Below are 20,640 nucleotides of genomic sequence, written 5' to 3'. Positions count from 1 at the left end.
GAGGCTACTATCATTAACATCACAGCCCTACGTATCGAAGTTTGATACTTTTTTGGCACCAACCGAAATGCCTCCATACCATCGAGTATCGAAACATTTCTTGTTGTTTAATACCAGATTTGAATACCTAAGGGGTTCATCTCATCACTGTCAGTGAGCCAATAAGCAGGCAGCATATATGATGTGCAAAAATCTAAATTGCTGTTGGCTGTTCGGATCCATCCAGTCAATATAAATGAGGTTACAACATGGGTTATGCAGAAAGGCTCACTGATGCATAATGCCCAACCCATTTTGTCACCTAATGCATTTTTCCTGGATGCCTCCACACAGCACTAATCCTATAAAGTTAAAAACTTTGTATTTGCATTTCCAAACTGTGTGTTACCTGGAGTTTTACAGGTTCTGGTAGCTTCATCTGTAAAAGTCCTCTAGGCATGTTCTTCTCTCCATCTTCTCCTCTTCCTTCACTCTCCAATTCTTTCTCTACATCCGACACTATGTGCTCTTCATCTTGCCCTTCTCCTGTCTCACAGAACACAGACGGTTCTATCAGTCTGAGGATGTTCCTCAGGTCTCCGTTCTGGAACACTCCCATGGTAAGCATGGTGTAGAACAGTTTGATGAGGGGCACAAAGAGGAACTCAGTGCTGCCCCCTATGGGATCCCTCACATGCATGCTTCCCTCCCTCACAGCCTCTGTTAGCATCTCAATGGTTTTCACTTTCAGTCTATCTAAGGGAAATTCAGGGCTGTACTGGAAAAAGTCTTCTGATCCATTGTTGCCGTAGTTATGACAGACAAAACTGGGGGATGAGAAGTGCATTCTGGGTCTCAGGGAGGTGCTGAGGCCGATGCCTGGCAGCCCATGTGTTTTATTTTCATCAGGAAACAGGGTGATGCTCTTGGTTTCATCTGTCATGGGAACAATGTACTCATTGTTCATCATAAGGCGAGCAGTGGCGTAGCTGCTTAGGTGGATGTCGATGAGGAGATCGTAGTAGCCTGCACGAAGCAAACCTGTAGAAAAATTATAGAAATACAGTATGTGTGGCAGGGCTGTACAGTGCGACAGTTTTGATCGCATTTGCTACTGAAATTGATCACGTGCGGTGATGAATACAAGTCCACTCGCACTAGTGCGACAGCTTGCTAAAGAGCAGATGCTGTCTGTTTGAGACACAGAGGAGTGCTGCACAACACTGCTTAGAGGGCTCTTCATTAACACTCTCCAAATGCGGTCTTAGGCAAGTAAGTTATTGAGTCCACCCTCCACTTTGGCTGGTGAAAGATGTGTGCTCGGGACCTGTGCTTGTGCGGCGATTCTAGCGTCTAAAAACTTCACCAACGGTAATAACCGGTAGGAGATGGCACACAATTAAGTTAGCGTGTGTGCAACCAGAACATTTCCTGTGCGCCTTCAGATTAAAAGCCTGTTACTAGCCAAACGCGAGTTGACTTTTATTTTGAAGCCGTTTAGAACAGGAAGTTAGCGCATCACAGCCCTGCAGTGCGCTTGCTTGAAAATCAACTGCTTCAGCTGCAGAGAGCAGTCAACAGTAGTCTATTTAAACAAAGTTTGAAATAACTGATAAGCCACTGAAGAAGTACTCCCAACACATTCACAACAACCTATTTAACTTATCCTAAATTGTACCAATATGTATACTTATTTATTTAATAGGTTATATGTTTTAAAGTTTGGTTTTAATTAACAGAAGGACATTTACCAAAAATGTTTATTATTATTAATATAATAATTATATGTAGGGGAGAACGGGGTAATCTGAGCCACTTTTTACATTTGCTCCCCTCTAAGCGAGCTAAAATGATGTGTGAGCGAGGAGAGCGAGCGGTAGCGTGTGTCAATCAAGTGAAACAATGAACGAGTCCGTGTGTGTGTGTGAGTGAGTGTGTCTGTTCGCGCAAGCGAGATATTGCAGACACACTGTCGGTAGAAGTGAAGGGTGTTAACCCCCGAAATAACATCCTTGGAGGGACAGTATAACAGTAGTAGCTCAAGGACCAGCCATGGACCTATGAAGAGCGTGCCTGGCTTTGCGGCGACGTGATGACGTACATGGGGTCAAAAAAGTCCCATGTACGTCATTTTTCGAATCCGAAGGAAAAAGTTTTTTTCAAATCTTAGTAAAGTTCTAAAATAATTTACAATACAAAACATTTCTTAAATTGCCGATATTTAACATATTGCAATTTTTTTCAATGTTAACACCAGCATATATGTGTTCCTTACCAACATAGTGATTTAATTCATCTTATATCTCAAAAAACAAGTAAAAGGGTGCAGTTACACTTTAAGCAAAGCAAATTTTCTAAACACTTGAAAGTAACTCTGAACAAAATCCAATACAACATATTATAATTCAAAAGGTTTAATAAGATTCAAATGAAAGATAGAACCAGTTAGATTAGAACACAGTCTGGGGGTCAGAACACAGGACCCTTAGAGCCAGCTAGTGTCTGGGGGTCAAAGCATAGGAAAATCAGAACCAGCGAGAACAGCCTCGGACTCAGAACACAGGAGAAGACCCAACTGGATTATAACATCAGCCTGTTATACTCTACAACTAGGCCTACTCTGCATTCCAGCCCTGAAGGTTACAGGGAAAGATGAGAAGGTGCTCTTTCCATGTGGTTGCCCCAGGTCGTCTTCCTGGTGTATTTCCTTGGCATGATGGCTTTTCTACAATGTGTATGACATTAAAATAAAACATATGTTATGTAATATTTAGGGCTGTCAAGCGATTAAAAAAATTAATCTAATTAATTACAGGCTCTGTGATTAATTAATCTAAATTAATCGCATACTTTTATGACGCTTTTATACCTGTTTGTAAACAGCTGTATAGCCTGCTACAGTTTGTTTCTCTCTCTCGCTCTCTCGCTCTCTCTCTCTCTCGTAACTTCTGTCTCCACAACAGACAGCGCTGCACTGCCACAGATGCTTATGCCGATTCATTCACCATCGTCGTACTCATAGGCAAAAATATTGAGAGACACACACGCACACACACACACACACACGCACAGACACACACACAGACACACACACACGTTTACGCGGACGACGAGACAGCTAGCAAAAAAAATTGAGACACGGGGAGAAAGATTGAGAGATACTGTTTTGAACCTAGCCTACATTGTTGCACCCACTAAATCAATAATGCACAGACACTGGCTGCGGAGAATAAAGTAAGATGTCTACCTTCATGCTTATTAAACCGTCTATAGAGCCCTCGGCCCCCTGCTTCTCTCTTTACTTTTCTCCCTTTCACCCGCGCGGGCTGTGTCTGCTTCAGGTGCAGCTCGGTGCAGCTACGCACCACTTTTGCACTGGGTCAAAGGGCATTATAGAAGTGCGATTAATCTGCGTTAATTTTTTTAATCGCGTTAATTTTTCTGTGATTAATTAATCGAAATTAACGCGTTAATTTGACAGCTCTAGTAATATTACATTAAAATATGTTTAAGACTAAACTTAACTTGTGCCTCATGGTGGGGGAAAGTGAGACAGTGGCTCACTTTCCCCCACAGCATTTGGCTCACTTTCCTCCACCACCACAATTTGAGAAAAAAACTACTACTACTACTCTCTTAGCATTTGAGGCTAATCTTCAGTTATCAGCATCACATGGTTTCATATGTTGGTAGTTCATCAACACGTATGATAGAAGTTTTTCTAAGTGAATACATTAGCTTTGGCACAACAGTTGATTAAGTTGACAGCAAGAAAATTTACTTTTACATGCAAAATACCTATTTTGGTGAAAAAAACATGCTTACCACAGCACCATGAGGTCCTCTCGTTCAGGGCCATGGGGAAATGAGAGGGGCTTGAAAACATATCTCACATGACCACAAATGTTTTCCGTTGCCTAGATACAGGGGGTGGCTCACATTACCCGATGCCTCAGATTCCCCCGTTCTCCCCTATATTTCTACAAATTTTTGTATGAAAGCCTATTATTTAATTATTTTTTCTTATGATATATTTTGATTATATTTGGACTCAGAGACAGTTGTTCCTTGTGTTGCTTCTTGTTGTTTATAAAAATGATAAAATCCAATAAATAAATTAAACTATTTTTTTTTAGATAGCAGCACCTTGTGATTGACGGTCAAAAACTATTTTTAAATCTAAGAATACAGCACCAACACATCCATTTCTATCTAGCTGACGTTTGATTTTTTCCATGAACATGGCCATTGCAAGGCTAATTGCACTCCTTTGAATTAGAAATAAACCTTTCGTTGCATTAATTTGATTCCCAATCAAGATACACTGGTAACAATAGCTTTACATTGTTAATATGGACTTAAAAACTGATTTATCGCTACTTAATAGGATGCCACTGCAAAAATTTAGTTGCTGACATTTCTTCCCTCCTAAATATTCCATCATCATCTGTAAGTGATATTATTGCAAAGTGGAGGCATTTAGGAACCACGGCAACTCAGCCACCAAGTGTCAGACTATGTAAAGTTACAGAGCCCAAACGAGGCGCATAGTGTGTAAAATATGCGTTTATACATTATTAGGGCTGTAACAATATGTGTATCGAACTGTAACAATATGTGTATCGAACCGAGAATCGCGATACACAGAGCCACGATCCCGCATCGCGGTGTGAAAATGCAGAATCGCAATAAAAATAAAAATAAAGGTTTTGGATAAAAGGTTTGGTTAAGGAAGCTGAAGCTATAAAGTGTTTATTTGTTTTCTACCTTGATTTATGGTTAACATCAATAGTTGGTGCAACAGTTATTTTTTATTTTTCAATAGTATTATTTTGTTACAGAGAACAGAGAAATGTTATATCTTTGGTTACTTATTTATTCATGTTGCTTATTTTGTTGTGTTCAAATCTGGTCAGGTTAATTATTACTAAATGTTAAATTTTATTATAAATGTTATTTAAATAAAATGCTTCTTAAATTTAAATAAAATTGTTGTATGTATCGAATCGTGGGTCAAAAATCTTGTTACAAATCGAATCGTGAGTTTTTGTATCGTTACAGCCCTATACATTATGTACATACTGTATAAATACTAGAGGTGGGCATAGATTCATTTTTTTAATCTAGATTAATCTAGATTAATTTTGGAATTAATCTAGATTAATCTAGATTAAAATGGCTCATTTGAATTCAATCATAATATGTGTGTGCTCCTAAATAATGACTCAAAGTAAGTCTTTGAGAATGTGTTTCTCAAGCCAGGTGGCGCATCAGACCAGGGGCTCATCTCCTGTGCAGGTGCACACCTAATGCATCAAGTTAGCTTGCGTGCAGAAAGAGGATGTCACGGAACTCATGTCCGTTAGCTTTTCAATATAAGACTGTAAAAATAAAAGTCCCGCAAAACAATCGTTATTTTGGGGATTAACTTCTCCGCGTGAGAAATTTGAGTTGTAGGCTAGCGTGTGAGAGTGTGAGCTGGTTGATATGAGTGTGTCTCACGGCCAAAAGGGTGAGACTTCGCAGCTCTGTCAGTTGTCAAACAAAGCGGACGGACGTGGTCTCTATAGCAACGAGATCAGCTGAGCTATCACTGATAAAAAAAAATATTGTTTCCATAATGATTTCCATAGCCTTAAGCCATAGGCTAGCCTACATGTTGTGTAATTCAGTGATTTTCAACCTTTAATGAGTCGAGGCTATGCATTGGCTTTGGCGATTTCCCTTGCCTCTTTTTTTTCTCTCCACACAAAGCTCTCCCATTGCACACACGCATGCCCCGGCCGCTTCCGAGAGCACAGACTGTTAGAACTCCTACAGTAAACCAATTCCGCATTGCACAAGGTGCAAACAACCTTGGTCTTGTCGAGGTTTCCATTGGGAAGCTTCTTAAAAATACATTTTCCCTGAAGCAAACCCGGCGGCTTCCTAGCTGCATCCATGTCAGCACGTTACGTTTGATGTGGTAGGCTACACAGGTGCGAAGTCGGACTCGTTCTGACTCGTGCACTACAGTGCAATTCGGCCAGGTATACATCCGCGCTAAAATAAGAGGAACAAGAGATTAACGGCGATATTTTTTTTATCGCCGATAAGAGTCTGGCGTTAACGCAGCACGTTAACGCCGTTATCGGCCCACCACTAATAAATACACATATTTTATATAGGGGAAGGTGGGGTGATTTGTGCATTTTGGAAGTTGCAAAACCCCTTGTTTCTAGAAAACCGTGGAAGAAATTGGAAATGTGACCACATATTTAAGAAGAGCTATCCATTTGACTCATCCTGTAAAGAAGGGAGACACAAGGAATAAGATATAAGCACATTTAAGCTCAAAAAACTGTGTTTTGCCTTTCAAAGTAACATTTCCATGATCAAGGTTTTTTGATTATTGTGTCTGAACAATTATAGACACGTTTGAAAACATTTGACACATGTGTTAGTGCTTTGGTATGCTACACTTTGAGTCTATATAGTTAGCACAATGTCAACCCTAAATTGCTGCATCATGCCTATTATCCAAAATTCTGGGGATGGGGTGATTTGTGCGCAAGGGCCTGGGTGAGTTATAAGTAAGTAAGTAAGTAAAATGTATTTATAAAAGCACATTTATGACAGTTTGCACTGTCCAAAGTGCTGTACATAGTGCATTCAGTAGGTAAACAATGAAGGTACAATAACAATAACCAAAATAAAAGACGTAAAGCCCATACATCCACATAAACACAGATAGTAGTGCAGAGGTAAGATAGTTAATGGGGAGGAAACACCAGGGTGTACATATGGGTTTTGAGCCTTGATTTAAAGGCAGAAATGTAGGGGGAATCACATTTGTCAGGTGGCAGTTGGTTCCACAAGCACGGAGCAACTAGTGCAAAGTACATTTCTGAGAGTTGTGCCAGTGGCATGGCTGTATACGCTGGTCACCAAAAGAAAGTGATTGTCTACAGTAGCTCAGAAGAGAGTGACATCTCAATTCCACTTAACGACACCACTGATGAGAGTTCAGATGGCCAGAAAGATGATGATGGTGACTTTGTCATTGTGACACAATGACGCACAAATCACCCCACGTAGTGGGGTGATTTGTGCGTCAAGACAACTTTTTTTCCGAAAGCTATATTTCTTAAACAGTTTATTCCAGATCCAAAGTTTTTATTGCCAGGGATGCACAACATCCTGAAATATATGTACATATTTGAGTTGGAGACATAACTGTCAAGGCCTCACTTTAAAATCACTTTGAGTAAAAAGTTGCACAAATCACCCCACCTTCCCCTACATACTTAATGTCCTGTCTATGTTGTAATGTTGTTGTCTGAACAGGTCTCTCTTGAGAATGACACCCCATGTCTCAATGACTTTACCTGTTTAAATGAATGTTAAATAAAAAATAAAAAAAGTTTAACCTTGCATTCAGTTCTTTTGAATATGTGCTGTGTGTTACCTGGCATGCACTTGTTCTCTATGGCCTGCAGCAGCTGGGACTCGTCCACGTGGGAGCAGAGGGCGTGGGCGACCCGGTTGTTTCCCAGAGCACAGATGGCAGAGTACAGTCTGAGGGTGTGGGAGTGAAACTTTAATAACTCCTTCTGCTCTGACAGCTCCAGGATATCCACCGACCTACAACACACACAGCCAGATCACATGAGAAATGAGGGGCCAGGAGGATGAAAAGGTTTGTTGAATGAGTGTGTGTGTGTGTGTGTGTGTGTGTGTGTGTGTGTGTTTGTAGCTGTGGGTACTACTTTACCTGTTCTCCTCAGGTATGTGCAGAGACACGAACTGTAGGGGTTGGTTACACTGGAGCAGCCAGCCATGTCTGTCATTCACTCTGAATGAGGACACCTGAACAAGACAAATCAATACAAGACAAATGGAACAATGGGTGATTTGAACATTTTCTTCTAATGAGCCATGTCTATATTTCTCTGTTTAAAGCCAAAACAAAAGTAAAAAAGCTTAAAAATACAATAAATTGATAATGTAAGTCTATCATGATATGTAGACAAGCCTTACCTTGAGGAAGTGGTTGGGAAAACGACTCCACAATACAGGAGTGAGAAACTGGACATGCAGCCGTGGAGGACACTGAGGAACAGGATTCTTCTTCTCACTCTTAAACAGACCAGCCGACAGAGGCATGGCATTCTGAAGAACACAGTGATAGAACATCAAGGATCACATAATTGAATCCCAAACTGATGTGAGGTAGTGGTTATAAGTAAAGGGATTGCCCCACTGATTAAGAAATGCTCTGATGAAAGTTGGAGTATTTTTCTAAATGTTGTTGAGATAGGCAAGAATATTGCAACTTTTCATTGCACATATCTTGGTCTTAGGTGAATGGGAAATGTATATTTCTTGTTTTTGTATGGAAAAGTATGAAATTTTGAATAAGACAGGCAAGGTAACAAGTGACCTTTAATATTAAGGTAGAATCACTAAAAGTGTTGTATTCAAGTTTTTATTCTGAAATATATACATAATTGTGAATTCCTAAGGCCTCTCTGAAAAGGCATGCCTGGGCTTGTCCTGGGACAGGTCAGGGGTGAGAGAGACAAAGGGGCAGTGGGTCCTTGAGCTGGACACACACACCCTCATCTTTCCCCCACCCTCTCCCCTCCTAATAAACACACCCACTCTCTCTGTCTTCAGACTACAGGTCCTTCTCATATAATTAGCATATTGTGATAAAGTTCAATATTTTCTGTAATGTACTGATAAACATTAGACTTTCATATATTTTAGATTCATTACACACAACTGAAGTAGTTCAAGCCTTTTATTGTTTTAATATTGATGATTTTGGCAAAAAAGTGAAGAAAAACAAAAAATCCCTATCTCAAAAGATTAGCATATTTCATCCGACCAATAAAATGTTGCCCCCCAACAGTGCCTGTTGGGGGGCAATTCACATTACATACAAACAATATTTTATATTTCTTCATTTTTTGATATGTAAAGCAACCATTTATCCCAGCCTTTAGAAAATGAGTCTTCCTTAGTTTTTAATCTATATGTTAGTCTCTCCATTGTTTGAATATCACAGATAATGTTGAGCCATTGTCTGTAAACGGGTGCAACAGGCTGGAGCCAGTTCTTTGTGATGGCCTTTTTTGCTGCAGCAAGAAGAATCTTAGTCAAATATTGGTCACTTTTGTGCACCGATCCTTCTATATGTCCAAGGTATAGGACAAGACAAGTTCGGGGGATTTTGTATCCCAGTACCTCACATAGCACAACATGGATATGATCCCAGTAAGGTTGAATTTTACTGCAGCTCCAAAACACATGTGTATGGTTTGGATCCACACTGTTGCACAGTCTCCAGCAGGGTTGTTGAGTGTTCATTTGTCTGCTAGTAATAGTAATCTTGGGCGTTATAAAGAAACGGATTTGTTTTTTCCAAGTGAATTCTCTCCATCCATGAGACTGTGTAGTTGTCTGGTGTATTTTCCACATATTAAACCACATGTCGTCCGGGATGTCTTCACCCAGTTCTTTTTCCCATTTAGCTTTGACATATAATGTTGAATCATTCTTAGCTTCCATCAAACAAGAATACAGAATTGACACAGCTTTGGGTATGACATCATTGTAAGATTGCACAAATATTTTTACTATAGGATGTATCTCATCAGTATTTTTCTTAATTCTTTTTATATAGAAATCCCTCATTTGTAAGAATCTGAATAAGTCCTGGTTCTCTAAGCAATATATATTTTTTAAATCTTGAAAGTTTCTCATTTCACCCTTTTGTATAACCTTGCATATCGCTGTCATACCCATCTCGGTCCACTGTTTAAATCTGGCATCAGAAATTCCCGGTGTGAATTCTTTATCAAAAGCTATCCATTTTAACAGACCAAGTTCCCTTCCCACTTTTAGTTGTTTAATAATGGAATACCATGTATTTAAGGTAAAAGTTGTTATTGGGTCTAATTCTTCCTCTTCTTTAGTATGGGCAGGAATTTCTCTTTGCCCTATGAATGGTTGTATCAGGGGCCCAGATGTAGGTATTTCAATGTCTTTCCAATGAGCTATATAATCAACATTGCACCAGTATATAAGTGGACGCAATTGTGCAGCATTAAAGTATTCCCTGAAGTTAGGAAGTGCCAGTCCCCCCTTGTCTTTTGGCAACTGGAGAGTGGTTTCTTTCCCCCCCAGATAAATCTAGATATAAGTCTATCCCAACTCTGAAACTGGATCTGTGGTATACAAACAGGCAAGGATAGAAACAAGTATAGTAAACGTGGCAAAATATTCATTTTCACTGCATTTATCCTGTCAGTGAGGCTCATTGGATAAGTTGACCACCTTTCAATATCTTTCTGTATGTTGCCATCAATATGATCATAGTTGTTTCGGAAAAGTTTTGACAATTTTTTGGTTATGCTTATGCCTAAATATTGAATTGATTTGGCTTTCCAATTTAATTTCAATTCTTTAAGTTCTTTATTTGGAGAGCAGTTAAACATGAGAATTTGAGTTTTAGATATGTTTAATTTGTAACCCGAGTATACTCCAAACTTTTCTAAAATTTCCATAAGTTTCATAAAAGAGTTTACTGGATCTTTTAATATGATCAAAACATTGTCCGCGAAAAGACTTATAGTATGGGTTTGGTTATTAATATCTATTCCTGTTATTACATCCTCTTGTCTGATCATTTGGGCTAATGGTTCTATATAGAGAGCAAACAAGGTAGGGCTGAGACAGCAACCCTGTCTGGTTCCTCTTTCCAAGGTAAATCTGTCCGTTAGTGAGCCGTTTACTTTGATTCTAGCTGTTGGTTTGTTATATAATGATTTGATACATTGAATAGTTTTTTTATTAAATCCAAATTTTTCTAATGTTAAATATAGAAAATCCCAGTTGACCCTATCGAATGCCTTTTCAGCATCTAGGCTGATCAATGCTGTTGGTATTTTATTTTTTTGTATTTTATGTATAATGTGGAGTATTCTTCTGATATTATCCTGAGTTTGTCGACCTAAGACAAAGCCAGTCTGGTCTTCATCTATCAAATCTGTTACTATTGTTTGGAGCCTGTTTGAAATTATAGTGGTATAAAGTTTATATTAAGAATTGATATTGGTCTATAATTTTGGCAATATTCCTTATCCTTTAACGGTTTGGGAATGACAGTAATTATTGCTTCCTTCCATGAGGGGGGAGTGATCTCTTTAGTAATGGTCCAATTAAAGGTTCTAAGTAATAGTGGCGACAGTTCATTTTCAAGTTTTTTATACCACTCAGATGGATATCCATCACTACCTGGAGCCTTGTTTGTTTTCAATTTTCTTATTGCTTTATGGATTTCATCTGTAGATATATTTGCAGTTATGCGTTCATTTTGAATTCTACCTATAGAAGGCAAATCCAGGGAGTCCAGAAATGTTTTAGTGTCCTTATGATTTGTTGTTGATGTTTGGGTATAAAGATCTTTATAATAATCCCTGAACATATTTTCAATTTCTTTTGGTTCATATTTAATTTGGTTGGTATTAGGATCACGTAGTTTATTTACTGTAATCCCTGCCTGTTGCTTTCGTAATCTTCTCTCCAACAATTTGGCAGCTTTAGGGCCTAATTCATAGTAATTTTGTTTTAAATACCTAGCCTTTATCTCTATTTCCTGTTGTAGTATTCTATTAATTTGGTTTCTCACCTCTTTCATTTGTCGTTCTATTTTTTTGTCTGTTTTTTCTTTATGTTTTTGTTCCAATTGTTTCAGGTCAGCTAACAGAGACTTGTACTGAGTTTCTTTTTCTTTTTTAAGTCTACTCGTAATTGAAATAAATTTTCCTCGTATAACAGCTTTTAGAGCATCCCATAGTATTGCTGGGTTTGTCTCGTCATTATCATTCTCCTCTAAGTACTTCCGTATTTCAGCTTTGATTTGTTCGACCACCAGTTTGTTATTTAATATCCCCACGTTCAATCTCCATATTGTATCTTTTCGTCTGGACTTCAAGTATATTTTTAAATAGATTGGGCTATGGTCGGACAAGTCGGCCACTCCAATTTGACATTCCTGTATTCTATCCCTGTCTTCTTTCTGCATAAATCTTTTTTCAATTCTTGAGTACACAGAGTGTGTTGCTGAATAATGACTGAAGTCTCTCTGTAGAGGATGTAATTCCCTCCATACATCACACCCATTTCTTCCCATGTATTTTTCACAACCTTTGTGATAGGTTTCCTATTTCTCTTACGACTAGTTGTGTCTAGGTCGTAGTTCATTAACACATTGAGATCACCTCCACATATACATACACCTTCCATTTCTACAGCAATCAAATCAAACAGGGATTTAAAGAAATGTTTATCACTTTCAGGTGGGGCATAAATGTTCACCAATGTAACCCTAGCTTGGTCAATGGTTCCTTTTACAATAATATAACGTCCCTCTGTATCTTTTATTTCTTTTTGATATTCAAATTTGGTGGCATTAGGAATTAGAATTGCAACACCTCTTCTGCGGGTATTAGAATGGGAGCTATAGAAAGTATTATTAAATCCAAATCTTTTCAACTTTTCATGTTCCGTTTGTGAAAGGTGGGTTTCTTGCAGAAAGCTAATCTGCGTCCTCTCCTTTTTAATTTTAGCTATAATTTTAGCTCTTTTGACTGGGTTTCCTAAGCCATTAACATTTAAAGACATAAGTTTAATACCTTCTTGTTTGGTATTCATAGGCTGTTTTTGGTTTGTTCACATTGTGGTTTCTCCCCCTCAGGCTAACAGTGCAATGAACATAGGCACTTAACATCATATGTAACAAACAAAGAAAATATGGTAACATAACTATAAACAGAAAAAGCGACCTCCAAAAAGAGATGTCAACAATCTTCATATGTTGACTCTCCTTTAGTTTTGAGGAGAAATGCCTTCCACAAGAGAAGGGCCCCCAGCTAGTAGTATTATGTAACCCATAAGGGGTAGATCTGCCCATACTAGGCTATGTTGTAGGCAGCTGTGCTTCAGTCCCTTGGAACCAACAATACTGATATCAATATCCCTTTAGGACACATCGAATTTAACACTAACCTTTTTTTTTTTTTTGGGACCTGTATTGCAATTTAATGATATGTTCATTCATATTTATACTTAGAGTCATGTATTCATCTCGCGTTGTTGTCCTCGCGTTGGAATTCTTGCAGCCGTCCTCTCGCCCGTGTGCCTGTCTGTGAGGTTCGTTCTCGTTCTCTCCCGACGCGTGTCCACGTCTCTAGCCCGCTCGACTGGAGCCGGTCACGGGCTGTAGTGCCTCTGGTATCGGGGATGTCATCTACTTCATATCCTCTTCTCCGCATGTCACCGACTGCTTCCTCCGCGCTGCTGTACGTCTTCATTCCACTAGCCCAGTGGATACGCATCCTGTTGAGGGGTGTCTGAAAGCGGATACCTTCCCCCTTTAGAATCTTCTTCACGTTCACGTACGCTTTGCGTTCTTGCAGCATTCTCACAGAGTAGTCATGGTCAAAATAAATCCTACTTTCTCCGAGCTTGACCGTTTTCTTTCCCCACGCCTCTTTCAAAACCTTCTCCTTCACATTAAACTGATGAAAGTTGAGTATAATCGATCTTGGTGGTTGTCCTGTCTTTGGCTTCGGCGCGAGGGCTCGGTGGGCTCGTTGAATCTGGAGGTCTGATTCAATTGAAAGCTCGTCTTTTAACCATTTGTCCATAAACGCCGCGACCGATTCGCTTCTCAACTCCGCATCTTCTGGAATGCCGTATATTCGCAGGTTGTTCCGCCTGGATCTCGATTCTAAGTCATCCAGCTTATCCATCATTATTTTCTGTTCCTTTAGTATGTCCTTCAGTGCGCATTTTGCGTCAGTACTCCACTGTTCGACCTCTTCAGTGCGAGTCAAAGCGGCATCTATCTTGTCATTTTGCTCTTCTACGACTGCGTTTATTTTGACAAGTTTCTGGTTAATGTCCTCCTTAAATTCTGCCAGTTCGTTTTTCACTTGGGTGGTGATTTCGTCTTTGACAGTTTTCAGGTCAATTTTCAGCTCTTTTTGCATGGCTTGGATTTGCTTGCTAATGCTATCTAAGATAGCTTGCGGTGTGGGCGTAGCCCGTGTAGCCATAGCTGCAGGTTCAGTTAGCTTTTCTTCTTCCTCGTCAGAACGACTTATTTCTTTACCTTGTCCGTTCGGGTTTTTCTTCTTCTTGTTTTTCTTTGATCCTCCGCTCATAGTCAACGTCCATATACCTTTCTTTGTTATATTTTCGAGTTTTTGCGGAGTTTATTGTGTTGGTATTAGGGAGCACACTGTTCAAGCGTCCATACTGCTCGACCGTCACCCGGAAGTACAAAAGAAAAGTGTTTTTAATACAAAAAAGTCAACCTTCAAATAATTATGTTCAGTTATGCACTCAATACTTGGTCGGGAATCCTTTCGCAGAAATGACTGCTTCAATGCGGCGTGGCATGAGGCAATCAGACTGTGGCCCTGCTGAGGTGTTATGGAGGCCCAGGATGCTTCGATAGCGGCCTTAAGCTCATCCACAGTGTTGGATCTGGTGTCTCTCAACTTCCTCTTCACAATATCCCACAGATTCTCTATGGGGTTCAGGTCAGGAGAGTTGGCAGGCCAATTGAGCACAGTAATACCATGGTCAGTAAACCATTTACCAGTGGTTTTGGCACTGTGAGCAGGTGCCAGGTCTTGTTGAAAAATTAAATCTTCATCTCCATAAAGCTTTTCAGCAGATGGAAGCATGAAGTGCTCCAACATCTCCTGATAGCTAGCTGCATTGACCCTGCCTTTGATAAAACACAGTGGACCAACACCAGCAGCTGACATGGCACCCCAGACCATCACTGACTGTGGGTACTTGACACTGGACTTCAGGCATTTTGGCATTTCCTTCTCCCCATTCTTCCTCCAGACTCTGGCACCTTGATTTCCGAATGACATGCAAAATTTGCTTTCATCCGAAAAAAGTACTTTGGACCACTGAGCAACAGTCCAGTGCTGCTTCTCTGTAGCCCAGGTCAGGCGCTTCTGCCGCTGTTTCTGGTTCAAAAGTGGCTTGACCTGGGGAATGCGGCACCTGTAGCCCATTTCCTGCACACGCCTGTGCACGGTGGCTCTGGATGTTTCTACTCCAGACTCAGTCCACTGCTTCCGCAGGTCCCCCAAGGTCTGGAATCGGCCCTTCTCCACAATCCTCCTCAGGGTCCGGTCACCTCTTCTGGTTGAGCAGCGTTTTCTGCCACACTTTTTCCTTCCCACAGACTTCCCACTGAGGTGCCTTGATACAGCACTCTGGGAACAGCCTATTCGCTCAGAAATGTCTTTCTGTGTCTTACCCTCTTGCTTGAGGGTGTCAATGATGGCCTTCTGGACAGCAGTCAGGTCGGCAGTCTTACCCATGATTGCGGTTTTGAGTAATGAACCAGGCTGGGAGTTTTTAAAAGCCTCAGGAATCTTTTGCAGGTGTTTAGAGTTAATTAGTTGATTCAGATGATTAGGTTAAGAGCTCGTTTAGAGTACCTTTTCATGATATGCTAATTTTTTGAGATAGGAAGATTTGGGGTTTTCATGAGCTGTATGCCAAAATCATCAGTATTAAAACAACAAAAGACCTGAAATATTTCAGTTGGTGTGCAATGAATCTAAAATATATGAAAGTTCAATTATTATCATTACATTATGGAAAATAATCAACTTTATCACAATATGCTAATTATATGAGAAGGACCTGTATATAAAGCCAGGGTTTTGAGCAAGAAGGTCTGCTGGTTTTTGGGGAAGTCTTGACTGTTCCACTTTTTTTTGTTCTTTCAGCATGGACGAAAGACTTAGAAGACAAACTCGAAAGAAAAACTCTGAATCTTTTTGAGTGCAAAATACTTCGAAAAATTGAGTGCTGTTCTTTTTGTTCTAGAGAAGGGGCTGAAGACGGCGTAGAGTTTAAACAAACTTTTAAACTGTTGTTTTGGCTTTTCCTGACTCTTTGTGTCGCAAAATTACTATGGTTTTAAAAGTCTGAAGAAATTCAGATTGATAAGACTGTAGTAAAAGCTCGGCCAAAGACTTAGAGAATATTGAAAGCTGAACAGCGGGATATAAGGTTTGAATATACTCTTAATTTGCCCTCTAAATTGGTTGATTTACTGGGGAAAGATTAAACAAAATACTATTCATAAATAGGAATTAATTGATGAACCAGGTTGCGGAATGGCATCGAGTTGAAGTTTTGAGCTGTTGTGACCAACTTTTCCTGATTCTCTGTGTCGCAAAATTACCATTGGTATAAGAGTTTGAAGAAATTCAAATTGATATGACTTTGGTAAAAGCTCGGCCAGAGACTTAGAGAATATTGAAAGTTGTGTAAACAGTGGACAGACTTTGAACTCTAAAACGAGAAAAACTCACGATCTCTTGTGGATCATCAGGGTTTTAAAACTGTGGAACCAACTTTTTCCTGGCTCTTTGTGTCGCAAAATTACCATTGTTATAAGAGTTTGAAGAAATTCAAATTTATATGACTTTGGTAAAAGCTCGGCCAGAGACTTAGAGAATATTGAAAGTTGTGTAAACAGTAGATGAACTTTGAAATCTGAGAACGAGAAAACTCATGAACTAAATTGAATGTAACAATAAATTACATAAAACAAATAAGCTAAGTCTTATACTTATCTACATATATTAACCACATTAATGAGAGTGTAGGTACTTATTTTCCTTCCTTTCATTTTCTTTTATCTTTTCTTTCTATATAGTGGAAGTATAATCTTTTTATATTGGTTGAATAAAATTTCTTGAAAACTTTATAAATCCTGTGCCTAATTTTTTGTTTAGAGTTGGGAACAAGGACCTAATTAGGGTTATTTCTTTAAAGAGTTCGAGGCGCTCCTGAGGTAAGCAATTCAAACCTACACTACGGCAACACCACTGATAACAGAATACACGTCCCATAACACACTTCTTGAAATAGGAGGGAATTGCATTTATGTACTGGCCTAGCTCATCCAGGTGTATGAAGTTAGTGAGGACTAGCTAGTAGTAGCTAGGTAGTCTTTTGAAGTCAGGGGTAATGTAAGGTATTCCTCCACCAGAATAATTAAAACCTATTATCCAATCTCCTCCTTTCTAAGAATTATCTTGGAAAAAGGTCTGAAATCCGTATTTAACCTAGGATAAATTAGAAGTGAAATTGTATGTGTCATTAGGGGACAACACAGGGGGAGATCTGGAGATAGGCAGGAGTCAAAGGGTCACATGCTTTAAATCAGAGCCTTTAAGGTAATACATGGTGTGAAGGTTTTTGGTGAAAAGTAAAACCTTTTGGGCATTGTGTGAATCGGCTTTGGTCCTTCTTGTCATGAGGGGTGAGGGTCAATGAACACATAAACTGTATAGTGGAACAGGTTTATTCAAGGAACAAATAGACTTGGCGGGCTATATATACACGGAAACGTCCTGATATTAATTCAGGGGTGTTTAATCTGGTGAAGGGAATACCGGCATATTCATTAATGTGAACGAGAATTAAAATACATTTACAGTATATAGTATATCCACCTTTGTACCACTAGGACGCATTAATCATCATTAATATCAGCAACAGGAATAATACTGTCAGTGTTTCCCCCTACCATTATACAGGCCTGACGGGGCCGCCAGGCCAACGGGACCCCCCGCCAGCAGCCTGACTTAATTATTATTATTTTTTTCTCTCTCAATTTTTCATTGATTCCGTAATAATCATTTGCGAGCGTCTGCGCGGCACTGTCAGTCGCCTGTCTTTACAACCTCTCGTTTGATCATCCCAGCATCTGATCTGTATGTCTGCGTGTGTGTGTGTATGTGTTCTGCGCGCTGCGCCATGCGCGTGTGCATTCAGTGCGCACTTTTTGACACGGAAGCCAATGAGCAGGAGCATGACTAGCAAGCAAACGTTGAACTAGTGGCGAAAATAAAACCAGCGCCTGCTCTATGGAGATAGTAAGGACTCAGTAACAGGGACGTTGAACAGGAGAAAGTGCTGAGCAAAACTTAGAAAGTTAAAATTGCTACGTCGCCGTGGCAACACAACCAATCTGTATCAACAGCAGAGACAGCGCAGAAAAAACGGCATGCACTCGTTTCAGTAAGTTTACTGAAGTGCCACACTGCTACTGCCTTTGGCATTCTTCTCAGAAAAGCATTCATTTATTTTCAGGGGACATATTAATTAATTTATTGTTTTAACTGTTAAGTTATCTTGAAAACAGCAGGCCATAGTAGGCCTACAAGCTTTATTTTTTTGTATTTTCAATGCTAGGCCTAGCCTACTTTATTTTTATGTTTTAAATTGAGAAATAGGCTAGATGAAATATAATGGTCGGAATAGGGAATTTGCCTTATGTAGCACACATGTTGATAGGCTAATCATGATGTTTAGCCTATGTTAATTCATTTATTTTCAACAAGGCTATTTGCATAAAAAAAATAAAGAAACATTTTCAATAGGCTAGCTTCAAGGTGAGGTGATTCAGATTATTCCAGAAATGAGTACTAGACAGGACCTGTCTATATTAGATCTTAGTGTTTATTGTTTTTAATTGAAATCCACGTGTTTTTCTTCAATAGTTTACATGGCTTGTGTCTCCAAATTATTACAGAAAATAGTTATAGGCAGGCCATATGACAGTTGTTTACAGAGCACAGAATTAAACAGATTTAGCCTCTCAAAGTGCACCAGATTGATGTATTTAACTTTAAAAGGATAAGGTTTCTTCTGCAGGGGGATGCCCCCAGACTAGGGCTGCAACTAACGATTATTTTGATAATCGATTAATCTGTCGATTATTTTCTTGATTAATCGATTATTAATCGTTTAGTGTTTTGGTCCGTAAAATGTCAGAACATTTTGAAAAATTTTGATAAATTTTCCAAAGCCCATGTTGACGTCCTCAAATGTATTGTTATGTCCAAAACACAAATATATTTCAGTTTACTGTCATAATAGGATTAAAGAAACCAGAAAATATTCACATTTGAGAAGCTGAAATCAGAGAATTTGGAAATGTTTTATTAAAAAATTACTCAAAACGATTAATCGATTATCAAAATAGTTGCCGATTATTTTAATAATCGATTAATAATAGATTTGTCGATTAAACGTTGCAGCTCTACCCCAGACCCCCCTATAAGGTCCATTCTCACCCAGCAGGATCTAAAAATCCTGTGAGAAACACCACATGTACAGTACAAACGTACTGAATGTGAAAGTATAATCCTAATATGCCCTCGTTTTTAACGGGGCTGTCAAAAGAGGCTCATCCCAAATGGGGTTCGTTTTGGTCAATTTCTTCTAGAAATGTGGTACGCACGCACGCGGCACGCATACTCTTTATCAGCTCTTACCACCGGGCCTAAAAAAAATTCTAGGGGAAACACTGACTGTTACTTGTCACAGAGATTACTACCAACCTCCCAAACCGCACAGGAATTCAGAATTGGATGACATCTGATGAAAGTACAACGGTTACTTCTTTGTGAAGTTGAATCTATTGCCGCTTTTCCACTGCATGGTATCAGCTCAACTCGACTCGACTCAACTCCACTGCGCAAACATGGTACCTGGTACCTGCAGCGGCTGCTGTTTTGTTATCGCCCATGGTATCGCCTCGCTCTAGGTTCCAAGCGAGCTGAGCCGATGCTAAAAGGTGACGTCGGCAGACGGCCAACCGCTGATTGGCCAGACGGTAGTCTCTGGCCAATCAGTGGCCGGCCGTCTGCCGACGCTTCTGATTGCACAGAGACTACCGGCTTCATTCTGTTGTTTATTCTCCCCAACTCTTTTGAGTGTATTTTGTCTCGCCGCGTGCAGCCTTCTCTGGCTCTCTTTCATTTGATATGCATCACAGATCCGATTTTTTCCCCATATATTCGCTAAGCTCACCCAGTTGTGTTGGTTGTTGGGGAAGTTACTTTAAACATACGAGAGGAGACATGTAGGGCAGCTAGCAGCTCGGCTAAATAGCCTAGTAGCCAGCTGGGACAGACATGATAGCGAGCGATTACATTACAAGCCTCGGACTGAACTGATTACCTCAATAAAATATTCAGGCTGAGACACGGCTTGCATTTGAAAACACGTATCCTGAAACAAGCACTAAACAGTCAACTTTATCATGCCCGTGTTTACGCGCATAGGGATGTACGTGACGCATCCCTACAGCTAACTGTGTGGCAGAGTCACACATCGGGACTCCAATCATCCCTTTTAATGGCCCGTCACAATATTCTTCTACTTCTTTTAGCAAACAGATACAAGGGGGGTGTTTCTTAAACATTTTTCATCCGTGTTTTTGACGGTTGGTTCAGTTAATAGCGCAGCAACTGCTCGTAATTTCTGCTTTGCTACTTTGCTCCGAAGTTGTCTTTCAGCCCCTTTGTATGACGACCCCGCCCACGTTCAGGAGGTACTATTTGCAGTGTAAAACGACCCGTGCTGCAACCAAACCATGTTGAACTGAGTCGAGTTGAGTCGAGTCGAGCTACATGTGCGGTGGAAAAGCGCCATATATGTGTATGTGGGTGTGTCAGTCTCACCTTAATACGCCCCAGTTCGAACTGGAAGACATTGGGACTGGTGGCCTTTGCAAAGACTGCTGGGAAAAGCTTAGTACTGGGCTCCACC

At 39.9% G+C, this 20,640-nt stretch overlaps 1 protein-coding gene across 1 annotated transcript in view; it reads right to left on the bottom strand.

Annotated features, from left to right (window-relative positions):
* Window positions 1-20,640, bottom strand: part of ryr2a (ryanodine receptor 2a (cardiac)) — a gene marked incomplete at both ends in the record, with an annotated part of 671,945 nt that overhangs the window by 407,595 nt on the left and 243,710 nt on the right. Inside the window, 5 exons of the mRNA XM_080049015.1 lie at window positions 389-1,020; window positions 7,427-7,602; window positions 7,733-7,827; window positions 7,999-8,130; window positions 20,553-20,639. Of these exons, the coding sequence (XP_079905141.1) occupies window positions 389-1,020; window positions 7,427-7,602; window positions 7,733-7,827; window positions 7,999-8,130; window positions 20,553-20,639 (1,122 nt within the window). The remainder of the gene's footprint in view (window positions 1-388; window positions 1,021-7,426; window positions 7,603-7,732; window positions 7,828-7,998; window positions 8,131-20,552; window position 20,640) is intronic.

Source organism: Ammodytes marinus (genome assembly GCF_949987685.1).
Source record: "Ammodytes marinus genome assembly, chromosome: 20".
Lineage (NCBI taxonomy): Eukaryota > Metazoa > Chordata > Actinopteri > Uranoscopiformes > Ammodytidae > Ammodytes > Ammodytes marinus.
The sequence above is the reverse complement of the archived record's forward strand: the minus strand, read 5'-3'. Positions and strand labels throughout refer to the sequence as shown.